This window comes from Neoarius graeffei, chromosome 15 (genome assembly GCF_027579695.1).
Source record: "Neoarius graeffei isolate fNeoGra1 chromosome 15, fNeoGra1.pri, whole genome shotgun sequence".
NCBI lineage: Eukaryota > Metazoa > Chordata > Actinopteri > Siluriformes > Ariidae > Neoarius > Neoarius graeffei.
Window position 1 is genome coordinate 30,339,317 of NC_083583.1, and position 21,329 is coordinate 30,360,645.

The window sequence follows — 21,329 nt, forward strand, 5'->3', positions numbered from 1 at the left end:
AAATTTCATGCCAAATATTGGCTCATTTGAAATTTCATGACAGCAACACATCTCAAAAAAGTTGGGACAGGGGCAATAAGAGGCTGGAAAAGTTAAAGGTACAAAAAAGGAACAGCTGGAGGACCAAATTGCAACTCATTAGGTCAATTGGCAATAGGTCATTAACATGACTGGGTATAAAAAGAGCATCTTGGAGTGGCAGCGGCTCTCAGAAGTAAAGATGGGAAGAGGATCACCAATCCCCCTAATTCTGCGCCGACAAATAGTGGAGCAATATCAGAAAGGAGTTCGACAGTGTAAAATTGCAAAGAGTTTGAACATATCATCATCTACAGTGCATAATATCATCAAAAGATTCAGAGAATCTGGAAGAATCTCTGTGCGTAAGGGTCAAGGCCGGAAAACCATACTGGGTGCCCGTGATCTTCAGGCCCTTAGACGGCACTGCATCACATACAGGCATGCTTCTGTATTGGAAATCACAAAATGGGCTCAGGAATATTTCCAGAGAACATTATCTGTGAACACAATTCACCGTGCCATCCGCCGTTGCCAGCTAAAACTCTATAGTTCAAAGAAGAAGCCGTATCTAAACATGATCCAGAAGCGCAGACGTCTTCTCTGGGCCAAGGCTCATTTAAAATGGACTGTGGCAAAGTGGAAAACTGTTCTGTGGTCAGACGAATCAAAATTTGAAGTTCTTTATGGAAATCAGGGACGCCGTGTCATTCGGACTAAAGAGGAGAAGGACGACCCAAGTTGTTATCAGCGCTCAGTTCAGAAGCCTGCATCTCTGATGGTATGGGGTTGCATTAGTGCGTGTGGCATGGGCAGCTTACACATCTGGAAAGACACCATCAATGCTGAAAGGTATATCCAGGTTGTAGAGCAACATATGCTCCCATCCAGACGACGTCTCTTTCAGGGAAGACCTTGCATTTTGCAACATGACAATGCCAAACCGCATACTGCATCAATTACAGCATCATGGCTGCGTAGAAGAAGGGTCCGGGTACTGAACTGGCCAGCCTGCAGTCCAGATCTTTCACCCATAGAAAACATTTGGCGCATCATAAAACGGAAGATACGACCCAAGTTGTTATCAGCGCTGATAACAACTAGAAAAGATGCTTTAACAGCCATTATCTCACTGTTCCCTTTTATTAGCTCATCTGGCCGACAGGCGATGAGCTTATGCCATCATGTGTTGTTCATCGTCCATCCGTCGTCTTCCACATTTCATGAAAATCGCTGCTTCTCTCTCTCAATTCTTCACCAAGTTGTTTTATTTCTGGCAGGAAGGTAGGTCTGCCTGGGGTGCATATACCGGTAGCTTCTACCCAAATTTGCATAACTGCAATTAATAATGAAGATATGGAGTAATTAAGCCCTAACGAGCAGTTTCCACACAAATCACTTCTTCTCCCTCAGTTCTTCACCGAATTTGATTCTTTCTGGCATGAAGGTAGGGCCACCTAGGGTGCATATAACTTCTACCCAGATTTGCTGAATTACAATTATGAATCAAGTGATGGACTAATTAAACCTTAATGAGCAGTTCAACAAAAATCGCTCCCTCTCGGTCAATTCCTCACCATTTTGGATTATTTCTGGCAAATAGGTACAGTGGTGCTTGAAAGTTTGTGAACCCTTTAGAATGTTCTATATTTCTGCATAAATATGACCTAAAACATCATCAGATTTTCACACAAGTCCTAAAAGTAGATAAAGAGAACCCAGTTAAACAAATGAGACAAACATACTTGGTCATTTATTTATTGAGGAAAATGATCCAATAGTACATATTTGTGAATGGCAAAACTATGTGAACCTCTAGTTCACATACTGACATACTAGTCAGGTGTTTTCAATCAATGGGATGACAATCAGGTGTGAGTGGGCACCCTGTTTTATTTAAAGAACAGGGATCTATCAAAGTCTGATCTTCACAACACATGTTTGTGGAAGTGTATCATGGCACAAACAAAGGAGATTTCTGAGGACCTCAGAAAAAGCGTTGTTGATGCTCATCAGGCTGGAAAAGGTTACAAACCATCTCTAAAGAGTTTGGACTCCACCCATCCACAGTCAGACAGATTGTGTACAAATGGAGGAAATTCAAGACCATTGTTACCCTCCCCAGGAGTGGTCAACCAGCAAAGATCACTCCAAGAGTAAGGCGTGTAATAGTTGGCGAGGTCACAAAGGACCCCAGGGTAACTTCTAAGCAACTGAAGGCCTCTCTCACATTGGCTAATGTTCACGAGTCCACCATCAGGAGAACACTGAACAGCAATGGTGTGCATGGCAGGGTTGCAAGGAGAAAGCCACTGCTCTCCAAAAAGAACATTGCTGCTCATCTGCAGTTTGCTAAAGATCGCATGGACAAGCCAGAAGGCTGTTGGAAAAAATGTTTTGTGGACAGATGAGACCAAAATAGAACTTTTTGGTTTAAATGAGAAGCGTTATGTTTGGAGAAAGGAAAACACTGCATTCCAGCATAAGAACCTTATCCCATCTGTGAAACATGGTGGTGGTAGTATCATGGTTTGGGCCTGTTTTGCTGCATCTGGGCCAGGACAGCTTGCCATCATTGATGGAACAATGAATTCTGAATTATACCAGCGAATGCTAAAGGAAAATGTCAGGACATCTGTCCATGAACTGTATCTCAAGAGAAGATGGTTCGTGCAGCAAGAGAACAACCCCATGCACACAAGTCGTTCTACCAAAGAATGGTTAAAGAAGAATAAAGTTAATGTTTTGGAATGGCCAAGTCAAAGTCCTCACCTTAAAGGGCATATTCTGGACCAATTTTTTTTTTTATATGAAAGTACAAGTAGTCGTCGACTTACGACTGCGTTTGGTTACGACTGACCGGTCGTAAACCGATCTGGTCGTAAGTCGGCCTATGTTAAATGACCGTAAGTATATTGTGATGTGTAATGATATTGTAATCATCTTAAAGTCTTATTTTATCAACATTTTCTTATTTCATTACCTTGGCTCATTATTTGGTTTAAGTCAAACACTGCATACTACACTGCGTACAGTACAATTCATTTAATATGTGCAAAACAAAAAATATGAAATACAGGTGTGAAAAATAGAAAACATTGAAACATACCAAAATACAAATGTAAAACATAGCAAAATACAAAACTTAGTGACCGCTGGCATCACTGGTGCTTGGCTGTGGGTCGTCTACGTCGTCATCAGCTGTTGCAGCGCTCGGGCTGGCGGGAGGATTTGCTCGTTTCATAAACCAGGAGCTGGGGCGGAAAATGTTGTATGCGGCGAGAGGCTGGATGCTGGACGGGGCCAGGAGCTGGGGAGGAAACTGTCGTACGCGGCGAGAGGCTGGATGCTGGGCGGGGCCAGAAGCTAGGGCGGAAACTGTTGTACGCAGCGAGAGGCTGGATGCTGAGCGGGGCCTGTCGTACGTGGCGAGAGGCTGGATGCTGGGTGGGGCCAGGAGCTGGGGCGGAAGCTGTCATACGCGGCGAGAGGCTGGATGCTGGGTGGGGCCAGGAGCTGGAGCGGAAGCTGTTGTACGCGGCGAGAGGCTGGATGCTGGGCGCTGCCAGGAGCTGGGGCAGAAACTGTCGTACGCTCAGCTGGGAAACACTTGCCAGTCATAACCAGACGGTCGTAAAGTTGATCGGTCGTAAGTTGCATAGGTCGCAAGTCGACGATTACCTGTATGTCCCTTTACACACTCATCCAGAAGGGTAATTTTGCACAAGGCCATCTGTCTACAGCAGAAAAAAATAAAATAACAAAACGCGTCTGGAAAAATCCCAAGGGAGTCTGGAGCCAGATTCGTGACATTACCTGCGGAAGCGCCAGCAGGATGCGAGAGCTTTGCACAGTTTCAGTGCACAGCCTGTGTAGACCAAGCGCTCCCATTTCTCTCTCATTGTCCGGACTTCTGGAAAACGATGAGTACTAATCCCATCAAGATTGGTGTTGCTACACCCTCCTACGATACATCTGTTCACCATTTTAATAATTACGCGATAATGTTGAAGAAATTTGCAGAAAACCACCAGGTCGTTTTCTCATAAACAAACCAGCGCTGACGTAGGATTCAGAAGGAGGCGTCCTGCAGACGACGTCACGAAAATCAATGTTTGCCGGGAAATCCAAATGGCAAGTTTTTTCAGAGGCGGACCAATTCGCCTCAGATGGCTTGATTGCAACTGAATTTTTCTGGTATTGCGCAAGGTAAAAAAAAATTGCAGAGAATGCAGAATGTGACAGATACTGGACCAAAATTTAATATAAAATAGGAGAATTACATTGATCTTGCTCCTGAATTTACCCGTGATATGCACTTTAATCCAAGTGAAATGTTGTAGGAGGACCTGAAGCGAGCAGTTCATGTGAGGAAACCCACCAACATCCCAGAGTTGAAGCTGTTCTGTATGGAGGAATGGGCTAAAATTCCTCCAAGCCGGTGTGCAGGACTGATCAACAGTTACCGCAAACGTTTAGTTGCAGTTATTGCTACACAAGGGGGTCACACCAGATACTGACAGCAAAGGTTCACATACTTTTGCCACTCACAGATATGTAATATTGGATCATTTTCCTCAATAAATAAATAAAGGACCAAGTATAATATTTTTATCTCATTTGTTTAACTGGGTTCTCTTTATCTACTTTTAGGACTTGTGTGAAAATCTGATGACGTTTTCGGTCATATTTATGCAGAAATATAGAAAATTCTAAAGGGTTCACAAACTTTCAAGCACCACTGTAGGTATTCCTCGGGTGTTTAGAGCTTCTATATATAGCTTGCAACATTTATTGCGCAAGGTGGCCCACTTTATATCGTTCCTTCTGGACTAGACGGGGCCGCAGTGAGCTACATCGTCATTGACCGTCTCGTTATTATTATTACTTCCCTTTTGACCAGTTTTCATTTCCAAGCTCAACTGATCACTTTATCATCTCAGTAAACAACTTTGGTTATCTTGGCTACAAATCAAGTCTTGATTTTGAGAAATTTATGCAAAACCTCTGAACCTTTACTGTACAAACCAACTCCATGCATTTAAATACATGATGCAATCATTATATAACATTTCGATTCTCACAAAGTTCAAAAGTAATTCTAAACCTTAAAGGACCCAAGAGTTTCAAATGAAATACACGTTTAAAAGTGAAAAACGTGCTTGCATAAGGGACACGAGTCCTACTTTTTAGCTAAAACTTTATTCAGCCAAATTATGTGCGTCTCTGCTCAGATATAACTTGCACAGATGGACGGACTCTCAACTGTTCACAGCCAAATTTCTTTCCTCAGGCCAGAACAGCCATCTTCACACTTCTGTTTATATCACTTTTTGGTGTGTGTAAGAGTGTTAGGCAAATACTTACTGGGATGTTTGGGTTCAATCGCCACTCTGACGATGGGCGTGGCCTCGAAGTTGAGTGGTGTGAAGGGGGGGCATGCGGCCGAGGTTGAGATGGTGGCTGACTTTAGAACAAACTCCTCCATCCCACCGATTCCTACAGAAGCAACAACAAAACAGACCAACACTGTCGAGAGTAAAATCACCCACACATTAACATGCATAACACGTATAACAGCTAAGTTTAAAAATAAAAATGAGTAACCTGTTAGCATTAAAAGAACAGTTTAGGCAAAACCTGAGTAAGGAAACACAATGGGACGTGTTGTTATTGGAAAATAATCAAATAACCAGCCTGACGTTGGGCAAGTGTACGTGATTTACGGTACACACCCGGTTTGCAAGATGCAGAGGCTGCAAGATTTCTTTACTTGTTAGATAAATTAGCCTCAAACCTCCATGTCTTGGCTGACAGAACACATGGGGGGGGAAACTGTGCATGTCATTTTGGGCCAAACTGTCACTTTAAGCACCAGCGGCTCCTGCGGAGAACAACATCTGTGTGTGGTTGTGTGTGTCAGTGTATAAGCAACTGAGCATGCTTGGACTTGAAATGAAAACAACCAAACCACACCTGCACTTAGCACACTTCAACAAGAAGCTGTGAGAATGAATGGACAAAAGACGACTCTGTCATCACACACCCTGCTCATGTGCTCGAGCAGATAAACATCTTATAGCTTTCAAGATCTCCACTGAACAGAAAGAAATAAAGTGCTGAGTACAGATATGCGACAGCGTCGTGTGCACCGATGCTGTACTCGGCAGCGATTATCTATCGGTTGGATGGAATTATCTGATAAAGGAATCAGAAATTATTATTATTATTATTGTCATGCTGCTGCAGAAAATATGAGAAATGTTCCCCAATAATGATGTGCTCCTTGAAATGCTCCAAGATTTAAAACATGTCAGAGAAAATGGAAGAAAACAGTACGTTCAAGTAGTTTCAAAAATCATTAGCCAACATGTCAAGGACATAGTAGCTCATCTGGCCTGCCATCAAAACAACCAGGACTACCAAAACATTAAACAGAACTGAAATGGGACGATGTGCGAGAGGACCAACCTCCACGACAAATTGTGTCCAACAGGAAAATCAACAAAGGACTAAATTTTGTTCCCCAAAGGGAGAGCTACCCAAAACATCGATCAGAACTGAATTCACATGATAAACAAGATCGACCGTGAGCTACTGCTCACTTGCGTATCCCGCCGCTCTCGCTTATAACAGAAAGCAAGCAATCGAAGGAACAGGACACTTATTATGAATGTTGACTTCAACAAATAATTAACCCTGAAACAAGTAAGTCAAGAGCAGTGTCTCTCCACAGGGATTTCAAACAGTATTCTGGCAAACTGTCATTTTGAAAGAGCATTTTGCTTCTTGAAATCGCGTCAAAATCCACCCTGTGTGTTTCGTAAATACATTCCGTCGGTAAACAGGAAGTCGATGTGCGACAGACCTGAAAACGGTATACACGGTATAGAACCCCAAGCTGAAGCTCGGTACCAAATATCAAGTGGCTATGATTTGTGGTTGCTGAGAAAAAGGGTGTTTCGGACGGACAGAGTGTTCCAAGAGTGCCACTGCATTACATACACTTGTGTTCAAAATAACAGCAGTCCAACATGACTAACCAGATCAATCACTGTTTTTGGTGGAAATTATATTACTACATGGCAAATAATTTACCAGTAGGTGTAGCAGAGTCATAGAAAACCAACAGACCCAACATTCATGATATGCATGCTCCCGAGTCTGTGTAATCGAATAATTAAGTGAAAGGGACGTGTTCAAAATAATAGCAGTGTGGAGTTTAATTAGTGAGGTCATTCATTCTGTGAAAAAACAGATGTCAGTCAGGTGGCCCTAATTTAAGGATGAAGCCAGCACATGTTGTACATGCATTTCTCTCTGAAAACCTGAGAAACATGGGTCGTTCCAGACACTGTTCAGAAGAACAGCGTGCTTTGATTAAAACGTTGACTGGAGAGGTAAAACGTATACTGTAAAGAAGTGCAGAAAATGATGGGCTGCTCGGCTAAAATGATCTCCAGTGCTTTAAAATGGACAGCAAAGCCAGAGAGACGTGGAAGAAAACAGAAGACTACCATTCGAATGGATCGAAGAATAGCCAGAATGGCAAAGACTCAGCCAGTGATCAGCTCCAGGGTGATCAAAGACGGTCTGAAGTTACCTGTGAGTACTGTGACAATTAGAAGATGCCCGTGTGAAGCTAATCTATCGGCAAGAAGCTCCCGCAAAGTTCCACTGTTAAAAAAAAAGACGTGCTGAAGAGGATACAATTTGCCAAAGAACACATCGACTGGCCTAAAGAGAAATGGAAAAACATTTTGTGGACTGATGAAAGTAAAATTGTTCTTTTTGGGTCCAAGAGCTGCAGACAGTTTTTCAGACGACCCCCAAACACTGAATTCAAGCCACAGTACACTCTGAAGACAGTGAAGCATGGTGGTGCAAGCATCATGATATGGGAATGTTTCTCTTACTATGATGTTGGGCCCATTTATCGCATACCAGGGATCATGGATCAGTTTGCATATATCAAAATACTTGAGGAGGTCATGTTGCCTTATGCTGAAGAGGAAATGCCCTTGAAATGGGTGTTTCAACAAGACAATGACTCCAAACACACCAGTATGCGAGCAGCATCAGGGTTCAAGACCAACAAAATGAAAGTTATGGAGTGGCCAGCCCAATCCCCGGACCTTAATCTGATAGAAAACTTGTGGGGTGACATCAAAAATGCTGTTTCTGAGGCAAAACCAAGAAATGCAGAGAAATTGTGGAATGTTGTCAAATCATCCTGGGCTGGAATACCTGTTCACAGGTGCCAGAAGTTCTCAGAAACCGTGGTTATACAACTAAATATTAGTTTAGTGATTCACAGGAATACTAAATCCTTAAAATTTTTTCAGTTTATACAGTAAATATTTGGAGTTTGTAATTAAAAATGCAGACACTGCTATTTTTTTGAACAGCCCAATGTTCATTTTTCTTCATTTTCTGTAAAGTAATTAAAATATTCATCCATTTTTCTTCATGTTTTGATGTAGAATATAATGTGCAGTGTTCCCAATGCATGGAAATAAAAACTATAAGGATTTTGAGCTTTACTCACGTTTTTAAACACACTGCTATTATTTTGAACACAACTGTACATGCATGCATAACAGAATGCTGATTTCCACGCGAACCCATGTGACGTGTACATTTCCACAATGGACATTGTCATGTTCGTGATTCACGAAGCATTCTTACACCCCTCTTATTCATGCATTTTTAAATGTTGCCAATTCTTTGAAACAATTTATGCCAATTGACAAGCGGTACTAAAAAACAAAATGCAAATCATTTGGACCTGTACAGTAATCTGCATTCAAAATATCGTAATTGCTTACAGCAGCACTTGTAAATAGGAACCCGTGATCTGACTGGTTGCAGGGGAATTGTGGGTGAGAATTTGTGGACTATCTACAACTTTTCCGAACTCCGACCTTTCCCATGATTCATTGCTGCGTCATAGTGGAAGCCAGGGTCTTTCTTCTGCTCTACTGTGTTGACGTTTGTAGCTAACGCTAACTGCCAGGTAGTTAAGCTCAAAGATGGTTCCATGGGTCCGATTTTCTGACGTGCTCTGGGGATAATATGACCGAAGTGCCCCATCCGTCTACCCTCACGGAACGGATAGACGACATGAAGTTGTGGCCTGACGTCAGCTATGTTGACACTGTCCATTATTTTATTCTTAGTGAGGGTGTTAATAGTGAAGAGCTAAGGAGCTACAAAAGCATGGAGGTGTACAATTATCTACATGGTAATAAAATTGGCAAAATTATGTGTCAAAGAGAGGGCGAGTTTGTTTGATTAAAGGCTGAGGTTGAGCCTAGCCAGAGCAAAAAAAAAAAAGGGAAATCCTTCAGTCGTGCAGCAATCATCATCTGGAAGGTAGACGATGTCCGAGTAGAGTGATTATATTATTGTACTGGTTTACTAATAATGTAGTGTTTCTAATATTGTAAGTCGCTTTGGACAAAAGCATCTGCCAAATAAAAGCATCTGCCAAATACCATACAGACTCAATATGTATAGACTCGAGAAGCAAAAGCTCGGTCAGAGAGGCATAGGCTAACCATTTGAATGCAGACGCTGTCAAACTTTGGAAACAATAAACATACCATACTTAAATAACTCCTCGTCTATGTATTTGTCCAAGCTTCAACTTCTTAACGTCCATATATATATATATATATATATATATATATATATATATATATATATATAAGCCGCATCCGCTCTATTTTAAAAAAAAATTAAAAAAAAAAAGACATACAAGCCGCACCGGGCTATAAGCCGCAGATATCTATGTTGATATTTACTGCATGTACAGAATGATTTTGTACTGTAAATGTACATGTATGTACCTGAACAGATTCTTTCCGAACAGTGCCTTTTAACACGGCAGCAACTTTGCTGATTAAAACGGAACAGAACCAAGAGAAAATAACCGGTATTTATTTACCTTCATTTCTCCTGTGTTTGAAACCACAAGTCACTTTAATCATCTTCGCTGGATTTGAAAATAATTACCAGTTAGTAATTTGTCGTGCGTGTTCTATCTGCTAAAGATCTGCTAATTCTTCTTTGCATTGATTTTTCATCTATCTTATTTTTGATTCTACTTCCGGTTAGAGCGCCCCTAGCGGTGGAAGAAAAATCCACAGAATAGCCGCACCTTTGTATAAGCCGCATGGTTCAAAACCTAGGAAAAAAGTAGTGGCTTATAGTCCAGAAAATACGGTATATATATTTTAATGTGTTATTTACCAGCTGGGAGGTCCGTATGGTGAAATACCGTGACCGAGGTCTTGAAAGTACTGAGCGAGGCCCTCTGGGCCGAGGTCAGTATTCAAGGCCGAGGTCACGGTATTTCACCATACGGACCGACCTTAAGCTGGTAAATAATATATTTATTTTTCTTTACCAAATTCTAACAGAAAACGAGAGCGCCCGAAAGGGAAAACCGAGCCGAGCCGCCATTTTGAATCCTCATTCACGGCTGTAATGCAAATTGCTTCCTCCTCGGAATACAAGTGCACTTCCATGGCAGGGAAAAAAAAAAACCCTACATTTTGCCGCCTATGTAGTCCCCTATTTATACAAAATTGAGTCATTCAGGATTCAGCCATGTTTTTGCTCGGTGTTGGCAGCAGTTAGAGGTTTTTAGCTTTCTCCTGAAATGTTTTCTTTTATTTCTTCTTCCTCAGGGTAGTAAAACTCGCTTTCGCTGTGAACACTGTCGTTATCGCTATCCATGCTGTAAAATTAATGCTATTCTCCTGAGAAATGCTGGCAAAAATTTATAAGATTTTTGATAACAATCTTATAAATAAATCTTATTTTTAAAAAAAAAGATAAATGTTGACAAAAACTGCTCCTATGTTTGTTGCTGTGAACGAGCGAGTCGCCAGAGGTCCGTATCTGGGGTTTGTACCGTAGGATATGGACCCGCTCACCAGCCAATCAGAGTGCAGTATTTGATGGAAACCGGACTGCGAAAAAATAATAAATGGTATTTGTAGGCTATTTGTTTACACTAATACTTCAGCACTGGTCGCTCTTGGATTCTCTCAGCTCCATGCACTTATTGTTAGTCGCTTTGAATAAAAAACATCAGCTAAATGACTGTAATGTACCGTAATGTTTGAATAATGTACAATATCTAAACAACAATTACACAGAATTAAATGTTGTTGATTCAGGTCCAAAATCACATGTACAGATGAGCAGCGTATGGTTCTGGACAACACGTCTTGCGAGTCCGTTTCGCAAGTTGTTTGCGCACCCGATGAACCAGAAAAAGACATCATTTAAAAAGATGTTATCCTCTGATTAAAACATGGTCATCGTAGCTAGCTCCACTCGGCTACGTTTGGCTCCCTCAGCCTCAGCTGCTTGGATAAACTGGAAATCGAAGACCGGCATCCGGGAGAGGCGGATGTCATGGCGACCCCCACTGTCTCTTACAGGAAAGCCGTGGATATTGACTGCAGGAAAAACAGACCATCATTTCAGAGTCCGATACTGGAGCAATGGATGTCTTTATCCTGGGAGAAAAAGCTGTAATCACAAGTTCACTAAATATTGCTTCAAGAATACTTGGTGACAGTAACCATGACAAAGCTGAGCAAACTACAGCACAGTGCTTTCATATAACTCCTTGTAGCTGTTCGTACGAAGCATATTCACTTCGCATTTAAGTCCAGTTGAATCAGGCATTTTGCCATAGTAAGGTGTGAATAACAGAGCTGAGGAAATAACACAGCTAACTAACAGCATCCATTTTAGCCAAAGACTAACTTTATACGCTGTTAAGAGTTGTTATTCGAACAACATCCACTTTCACCACCACGCCCTTTCTCTGGGAATTTGATCACCCTCTCATATTCTCTGCTGAATGAAATTAACCAAGCCTGATCTACTTATGAGGGCTAAGGCGGATCTTAATATGGATCAGATCCTCCGTTTTAAACTGGCATTCAGGCCTCTGTGCTGTCGGTCACAGTGAATGAGGAATGGAATGGACGAGAGAAAATCTGCAACAAGGCAAGTTACTCTCCTGGTGCCATCTGTTCACATATTCTACGATTCTATTCGACTTGACACGATTCAACGTGTCGTATCTCATCTCACAAGGATGACACGCTCCACACAAACCCAAATTCAGAAACGGAAACAATTCCGTATTTAAAATTAGCACGCGGCATTTGCCTCATCTTCCAGAGATCAGGAACGTAGATCCCGACAACGCCACAGCCACCCATTATCAGGGAGTCTCATCTCATCTCATTATCTGTAGCTGCTTTATCCTGTTCTACAGGGTCGCAGGCAAGCTGGAGCCTATCCCAGCTGACTACGGGCGAAAGGCGGGGTACACCCTGGACAAGTCGCCAGGTCATCACAGGGCTGACACATAGACACAGACAACCATTCACACTCACATTCAATTCACACCTACGGTCAATTTAGAGTCACCAGTTAACCTAACCTGCATGTCTTTGGACTGTGGGGGAAACCGGAGCACCCGGAGGAAACCCACGCGGACACGGGGAGAACATGCAAACTCCGCACAGAAAGGCCCTCGCCAGCCACGGGGCTCGAACCTGGACCTTCTTGCTGTGAGGCGACAGCGCTAACCACTACACCACTGTGCCGCCTATCAGGGAGTCAAGGAAGCAAAACTGGCTGTGCTCTTTCTTCCCTATCAATCACAGTGACATTAGCCAATCGTGGATGTCTGTGAGCTCAGGTATGCAGAAGAGGGCAGATGGCGCTTTTCTCAGAGTGTGTTTGACTGCTCTGTGACGCAGCAGTTTGGAAAGGTGTGGTTGGCTGGCTTCACATGTTTCGAGGAAGCATTGGTTAGCCTTCGCTCTACATGGCTGGTAACCGCTGTATAATAATCGACGGGAACTTGCTGGTTGGTGGGAACGGGAAACACCGAATTGGCGTGAAAACCATGCAAATGCATGCTAAATAAATACAATCATGCAAAAATGTGTTCAAGTAAATGAGTCACAAGATGAAATAATGTTTATCGCCCAGTTCCTTGACCAGGAAGAAACACTTACTGAATGTGAATGAATGAAAGACGTGAGCCGAGCTGTATAATGCTTGCCACCGAGTCTCAGATTTAAGGCCAAGTGAAGCTGTGAAAAAGGAATATTTTGTCCAATAATGTACAATTTTTGTTATTGTTTTCTTTAAATCAGTGCCAACACACACTTTAATACTCGGTTCCACACGAATACTTAACAGAAGTCTCACCATGTGCATTTACACCTACAGCGACCAAGAGTGACAAATGTTGCAGTATTTTCAGTTCACGCTTCTTGTGTTTTATTCATTTAATCATATCTATGATTACTGCCCTAAAGGGAGTTTTTACTCACAGATTCACACAGCTTGGAGATCAGGAGTTTCTTTAATACTCTGTCTCAGTGGCCACTTACACACAGATGTAGTTTCTAAGCACAAAACGCACATTAAACCATTCTGCTTCTGACTGATGACTAATCAGCACATTAAACTGAGAGTGTGGGGTCGAGGACAGAGCTGATCGATGTATTTCAGACACCCTAAAGCAGCAGTAGGCGGCGAACTTTTCTGACTTTTAGCCGTTTTTAATCACCCACAGTCCAAACCCGGTAGGACCAAAGCTAAGTGTGTGATTTAACCCTGAGAAATGTGAGGGCAATTCTTGTTGCAATTCTTTCCACTGATCACTGTGCCCTTCCTGTCCAAAAGATAAATGATCTATGCTGTCTACTCTTTATACCTAAGGGCCCAAGCCAGAAAGTCTCCTTACTCTTTATATAACTAAATAGGGCAGGGAGTAGTGGCACTCTGTGTAGGTCGGGATTCAGCCTCTGCCTGATGGTTCCGTCAGGTCAATCTGAACAGTAGAGTCGTTTCCAAATGCAGTCAGGGCACGTTTACTGGTGACTGAATAAATGAGTCAATCTGCATGAAACCAAGGAGAGACCAAATGAATAAAAATGTCTCGTCTCGTCTTTCACTAATTCTATATTCTTTCAGAGTACTCAGCCACAGAATGTCCCACCAAGACCTGTTATTTCCAGAGTGCGTGCGCGCACACACCATTTCTAAAAGACGGTCAATTTAGAAAAATCTGATTAAACCTTTTATATATTTAAAATTCATATTACACATTTTACTATTCTTTTCTGTTCTTTTACAGTTCTTTGTTCACTTCATTTATTTTCTATTGTTTCCCGAAGCTTGCTGTTGTTGTTATTATTATTAAGTAGTAGTACGTTGTAATAACACTGTCTGAATCCCCAAATAATAACTTACTGGAGTCCATTACTGTAATGTCCACCAGATTTCTTTACAGTAATCCAGATCATTCACGAGTTTTGTAAACTAACTGAAATTTACACCATTTTCTTACATCCTCACCATAATATCTGATATTTTTAGACTCTGTGATGTACAGTACTGTGCAAAAGTCTGAGACACATGTAAAGAAATGCTATCGACCAAAAAATGGCTTAAAGGTCGACTGCCTTTCAGATTTTAAGTGTAGGTCATTTCCCCGACACCCAATTATTTTTGTTTAGTGAACCGAAAGCTACTGAATTTGAATCAGACTTCCAAATTTATTAGTAAAACACGTGGCCCGAAATTCTCTGCTATTTTTTCCTGCTTCACCATGGCCCAATTCAAGATACTACGTCATGTATCACGTGGTGGGCTTTCTCTGTTCACGCAAGGCATTGTGGGATACAAATTTGAAACAGGAGAGAAAAATGGAGGACGTGAGTGTGTGAATGAAACGTGAAAGACCGACTACGGTAACGGAAAGCGAGAAGAAAAGACATTATGTTGCGAAGGAAAGGAAACGCAGGACCAGACTAATAAACATCGGCGGTCAGCGAGCACCTCGGTGTGATCAGCTGTTCGTTTAGCGACAGAATGATGTAACGGTCAGTGCACGGTCAAAGGTAAACTTACGCATGTGCACACGGACTTCCTCTGTCTGCGCGAAGCAAGCGATTTCATGCACATTATTTGCTCAGGAATCCCCTCTAATTGAATAACTTCCCAGCCACAGAATGGGCTGATATTTTGTGAGATATTTCAGAAATAAATATTTCACAATGACCAAATTTCAGAGTGAACTAAATTTCACCGATTTCATCAAATCGAAAAGCCGTCTAGCTTTAAAAATAATGAAATAAAATGTTTCAACATTAAAAAAAAAAAAAAAAAAAAACTATAATCAGCAGTAAACCATAATAAATGAAACAAAGTCAATATTTGGTGTGAGACGACTCTTTGCTTTAAAAAAAAAAAAAATAAAAACGTAATCTCAGGCACAATGAGTGCAGTTTTATAAGGAAATGAGCTGTAGGTTTTACTGAGCATCTTACAGAAGCAGCTACAGTTCTTCTGGACACTTTGTCACACTCACTTCTTCATTTTGCACCAAAACCCAGTAGCCTTCATTATGTTTTCTTTTTTAATCTGAAAAGTGCTCTCTTGTGTAATATGCTGCTCAGATACAAACTTTTTTTTTCTGTAGCATTTAATTATTGCTGGAAAACGAACGTTTGGACTCTAAAATGTAAATGTGTTTGGACTGACTCAGTCATGTAGAAGTCTCATCTCATTATCTGTAGCCGCTTTATCCTGTTCTACAGGGTTGCAGGCAAGCTGGAGCCTATCCCAGCTGACTACAGGTGAAAGGCGGGGTACACCCTGGACCAGTCTTTCTCAACCGGGGTGGCGTCTGGCTTCGTTAGGGGTGCCGTCAAATTATGTATTCTAAGGTTGAAATAAATAAAATGAATTAAAATTCCAAAAAATGATAGTTACACTAATGCAGATCATCGCTGCCTCATGCATCATCAGAATTTGTCTCACGGCCCCCTTTCCCATGTCACAACGTCACTGCCGGGGTCAGCATATGGTCAGCGTGACTGCGTATATTTTATATGAGGGTGCCTTGAGAATTTGCATACTTCTGAAGGGTGCCGTGACTGAAAAAAGGTTGAGAAACGCTGCCCTGGACAAGTCACCAGGTCATCACAGGGCTGACACATACACAACCATTCACACTCACGGTCAATTTAGAGTCACCAGTTAACCTAACCTGCATGTCTTTGGACTGTGGGGGAAAACCGGAGCACCCAGAGGAAACCCACGCGGACACGGGGAGAACATGCAAACTCCGCACAGAAAGGCCCTCGCCGGCCACGGGGCTCGAACCCGGACCTTCTTGCTGTGAGGCGACAGCGCTAACCACTACACCACCGTGCCGCCCCATGTAGAAGTCATAAAATAGAAATCTATAACAAAGTTTGTTTGGGGGGGGAAAAAAAAAATAAGGCGCCTTTTTTTTTTTTTTTAAGAAGTACTGTACTGCACAGTAAGTTACTGTAGATCAATTTTCAGAACCTGAACAATCATGTTCACCAGTTTTGTCCAGACTATGCTTCAAATGGTGCAAGAACTAAACCAAAAAGAACATCCAGTGAATATACAGTTATTTTCTAGGACAGTTTGATAACTGGTGTTGAAATGGCTACGAGTTAAACAGACTTCAAAACAACACAGTTTTTCCAACTTGGGTTTACTCATGGGCCACTTCTGAACTGTTTTTAATACTGCCTCGTTAAAAATACTGCATGACATTCCTTTTAAATATTGTGTGTTTTGCAATCGTAAGCATGTTGGTCGACTTGAAAAAGAAGCATTAGGTTTGGAAGCTGCAGATTTCAGCCTCTAGCCCAGTTCCTCTATTCCCAAAGTCACTTAATCATTTAACACCTGACTTTCCCAAGTGCAATACTTACTTGCAGTAATTGCATTGTTTTTCCATTTATATTTTCACTTACATTGCATATTGTATTCTTACATAAGATGGCCAAAAGTAAGTGGACACCATGCGACTTCCACCTGTGTGTTTGTTGAACATCCCAGTCCAATTTCAGTCCCCAGTTTGCTGTTATAATAACCTCCATCATCTCCTTCTGGGAAGGCTTTCCACTGGCTGTGGGGATTTGTGCTCATTCAGCCACAAGAGCATTTTGTGAGTTCAGGCACTGGTGTTGGGTTCATCCCAAAGGTATTCTGCAGAGTTGAGGTCACGGCTCTGTGAAGGAAACTCAAGTATTTCCAGTCTAACCTTGTCAGACCATGTCCTTCATGGGGCTCACTTTGTGCACAGGAGCATTATTCTGCTGGAACATCTTTGAGCCCCTTAATTCCAGTGAAGCTAGATCTTAACGCTATGCAAAAACACCACCACCCTGTACAATTGTGGCAACAATTTCAGGAAGACCCACACGTGGCTGTGATGGTCAGGTGTCCACATACATTTGGCCATATAGTGGGTTTTTTTTCCCCCCTACCCCAATTTGAGTCAGATCTGATTAAATTACAGTGGATATAAAAAGTGTACACATCCCCGTTAAAATGATAGTTTTTTCTGATGTAAAAAAAATGAGACCACGATAAATAATTTCAAAACTTTCTCCACCTTTAACGTGACCTATAATGTGTACAATTCAACTGATAAACAAATCTGTTAGGGGGAAAAATATAAAAAATAAAAGCCTACAATAAGCTGGTTGCATAAGTGTGCACACCCTTAAACTAATACTTTGTTGAAGCACCTTTTGATTTAATTACAGCATTCGGTCTTTTTGGGTTCACGCCTACCATCAATTAAAATGACTCTAATTGACCCCAAATAAAGTTCAGACATTTACTCAGTTGCATCCTCCAGCAAAAGCCAGGGTTCACAGACAGCTTACAAAGCGTCAAAGGGATCTCACTGTTGAAAGGTATCAGTCAGGAGAAGGGTACAGAAACATTTCCATGGCATTAGATATACAGTACCATGGAGCACAGTGAAGACAGTCATCAAGAAGTGGAGAAAATATGGGACAACAGTGACGTTACCGAGAACTGGACGTCCCTCCAAAATTGATGAAAAGACAAGACGAAAACTGGTCAGGGAGGCTGCCAAGAGGCCTACAGCAACACTGAAGGAGGTGCAGGAATTTCTGGCAAGTACTGGTTGTGTACTACATGTGACAACAATCTCCCGTATTCTCCATATGTCTGGACTATGAGGTACATGTACTATAGGGTCAAAGACAAACATCCAGGCCCGGCTAAATTTTGCAAAAAAAAAATACATCAACTCTCCCAAAAGCATGTGGGAAAATGTGTTATGGTCTGATGAAACCAAGGTTGAACTTTTTGGCCACAATTCCAAAAGGTATGTTTGGCGCATCACCAAAAGAACCCCATACCCATGGTGAAGCATGGTGATGGCAGCATCGTGTTTTGGGGTTGTTTTTCTTCAGCTGGAACAGGGGCTTTAGTCAAGGTGGAGGGAATTATGAACAGTTCTAAATACCAGTCAATTTTGGCCCAAAATTTTCAGTATGTCTATGCTAGAAAGATGAAGATGAATTTCATCTTTCAGCACAATAATGACACCAAAAAAAGTTTTGGAATGGCCCAGCCAGAGCCCAGACCTAAATCCAATTGAAAATCTGGGGGTGACCTGAAGAGGGCTGTGCATAAGAGAGGCCCTCGCATCTGACAGACTTGGAGCGCTTTTGCAAGGAAGAGTGGGCAAACATTGCTGAGTCTAGATGTGGCAGGCTGATAGACGCCGACCCAAAAAGACTGAATGCTGTAATTAAATCAAAAGGTGCTTCAACAAACTATTAGTTTAAGGGTGTGCACACTTATGCAACCAGCTTATTGTAGGTTTTTTATTCCCCCCCCCCCCCCAACAGATTTGTTTGTTTTTCAATTGAAATGTACAGGTTATAGGTCACATTAAAGGTAGGAAAAGTTTTGAAATTATTTATCATGGTCTCATTTTTTTTACATCAGAAAAAGCAATCATTTTAACGGGGTGTGTATACTTTTTATATCCACTGTAGATCAACAGTTGTTGCTCTTGTGGTGGTGCATGTGTTTTTGTATGTTCTGTGCCTTGTGTTCCATGTAATCAGTTTACCTGATCGTTGCCATAAGCATTTCAATGTACATACGTATGTTATGGCATACTGTGCAAATGATAAATAGTAACTCTTGGACTGCTTAATGCAGACATGACATGGGAAAGGGGGGGGGGGGGGACAGCAGTGCTGGCAACGAAAGATGAACAAATGTGGTCAAAAGATGTCTGTTGCAGTGCCAAGCAAAAACAAAAGAAACAACAAATCAAACAAATAAAAAATAAAATCATAAGACATCAAAAGTGTGAACAAGGAGAAGGGGAGGAAGGGGAAGCCATGGCCTAAAGGTTAGAGAAGCGGCTTTGGGACCAAAAAAGGTCACCGGTTCGATTCCCTGGACCATCAGGAATGGCTGAAGTGCCCTTGAGCAAGGCACTGAACCCCCAACTGCTCCCCAGGCTGCTCTGGGTATGTTGTACGTGGTTCTGGAGAAGAGTGTCTGCTAAACACCATTAATGTGATGTAATGTAATGCACAAACTGCTGCTCTTTGCAGTGAGGCAAGAAACTGTGGCATATTTAGACCTGATGGTTTCAGAACAAAAGATACTTGAAGGACTGCTCTAGGGGTCGACCGATAATCGGCCTGGCCGATATATCGGGCCGATATTCTGCATTTTTAGGGTTATCGGTATCGGCCATAATTTCCACCGATATGCCAATAACATGCCTTTTTGCAGCCATTTCGTTCCTAACGTGACTGTCACTGCACGCCCTTTCCTGCACTCGCCTCTCTGAGTTCAAGAACACGGTCCTGCCCACCACAACATCTGATTTGTTTGGCACAAGAGCTATAGCCAATCGACACGTGTAGCTAAACGCTGTGAACTGTTTCAAGGTGGCCATACGGGCACTCGGGCAGAAGCGGCACAAGGGATACAGCCAATCAACACGCGTAGCTAAACGCTGTGAACTGTTTCAAGGTGGCCGTATGGGCACTCGGGCAGAAGCAGATCCCACTTCAAGGTAAGGACACGCTGCTTTTGCCACAATAAGTCACAAATACACAAGTTGCAAAAGCACAACATCATTATATGTTTACAATCTTCATCTACTACTCGTTAAAATTGTCCATTTGCATCTGTGTAGCCAGGCAAACTTAGCTTACGGAAGGAAGCACTTGAATTAGCCTACAACCAACTAGTCTCGCTGAAACTCCATGTAATGCTTCCTTCACTACAATATAATCCTCCTAAATTGGGAATATTAGGCTTGGGCATTAAAAGCATTAGAATGTAGATGGTTACTTGTTAAGTTGTTACATAATAGGGAGTGATAGCCTACTTTATGTTTGATTTTACTTTTTAAAAAATGCTGCAGGCAGCTCCCTACACTTGATTTGTTATTTAAAAACTACTTGAAGTTGGTAAGTCTTACTTAGTTCTTAGTGTAAAAGAATCCAGAGTGTATTTTCATTTATTTTCCACTGAAAATGGTGAGCTGTAATATAGTAGGGAGTGATTTAGTTTTTTATTGGTGAATATTTATTTTATTATTATTTTATTTCTCATTTTATTCTAACTAATGTTTGACTTTATTGTACAAATGCTGCTGGCATCTCCCTGCACAAAATTTCATGTTCAATTTTACAATTAAACATACATTTCATGGATATGAAGGTCTGTGTCAGTGTGTGCTATGTTTAATTTCATGTGAATTATAATGTTTACATTTATCGGTTGCACATATCGGTTAGGGCGGCACGGTGGTGTAGTGGTTAGCGCTGTCGCCTCACAGCAAGAAGGTCCGGGTTCGAGCCCCGTGGCCGGCGAGGGCCTTTCTGTGCGGAGTTTGCATGGTCTCCCCGTGTCCGCGTGGGTTTCCTCCGGGTGCTCCGGTTTCCCCCACAGTCCAAAGACATGCAGGTTAGGTTAACTGGTGACTCTAAATTGACCGTAGGTGTGAATGAGAGTGTGAATGGTTGTCTGTGTGTCAGCCCTGTGATGACCTGGTGACTTGTCCAGGGTGTACCCCGCCTTTCGCCCGTAGTCAGCTGGGATAGGCTCCAGCTTGCCTGCAACCCTGTAGAACAGGATAAAGTGGCTACAGATAATGAGATGAGATGAGACATATCGGTTATCGGCATCCCAATTCCATAATAATCGGTATCGGCCCTGAAAAAAACATATCGGTCGATCCCTAGACTGCTCATACCATGGCACACCCTATATCTTTCTTCCCTAAAAAACAACTTTTTGCATCAAAAAAGTCTTCTGCATTTGAAGTACATGACCAAGCGTTACTGTAACATCCCGACGCTAATGTCCGCACAACTAGAATATCCAGCAGCTTCCTGCATCCTTTAATAAAATCC

General features: G+C 42.0%; 1 protein-coding gene across 3 annotated transcripts in view; it reads right to left on the reverse strand.

Annotated features, from left to right (window-relative positions):
• Positions 1-21,329, reverse strand: part of efl1 (elongation factor like GTPase 1) — a 343,260-nt gene that overhangs the window by 60,344 nt on the left and 261,587 nt on the right. For all 3 annotated transcript variants that reach the window (XM_060941122.1, XM_060941123.1, XM_060941121.1), the window contains one exon: positions 5,386-5,517. In XM_060941122.1, the coding sequence (XP_060797105.1) occupies positions 5,386-5,517 (132 nt within the window). The remainder of the gene's footprint in view (positions 1-5,385; positions 5,518-21,329) is intronic.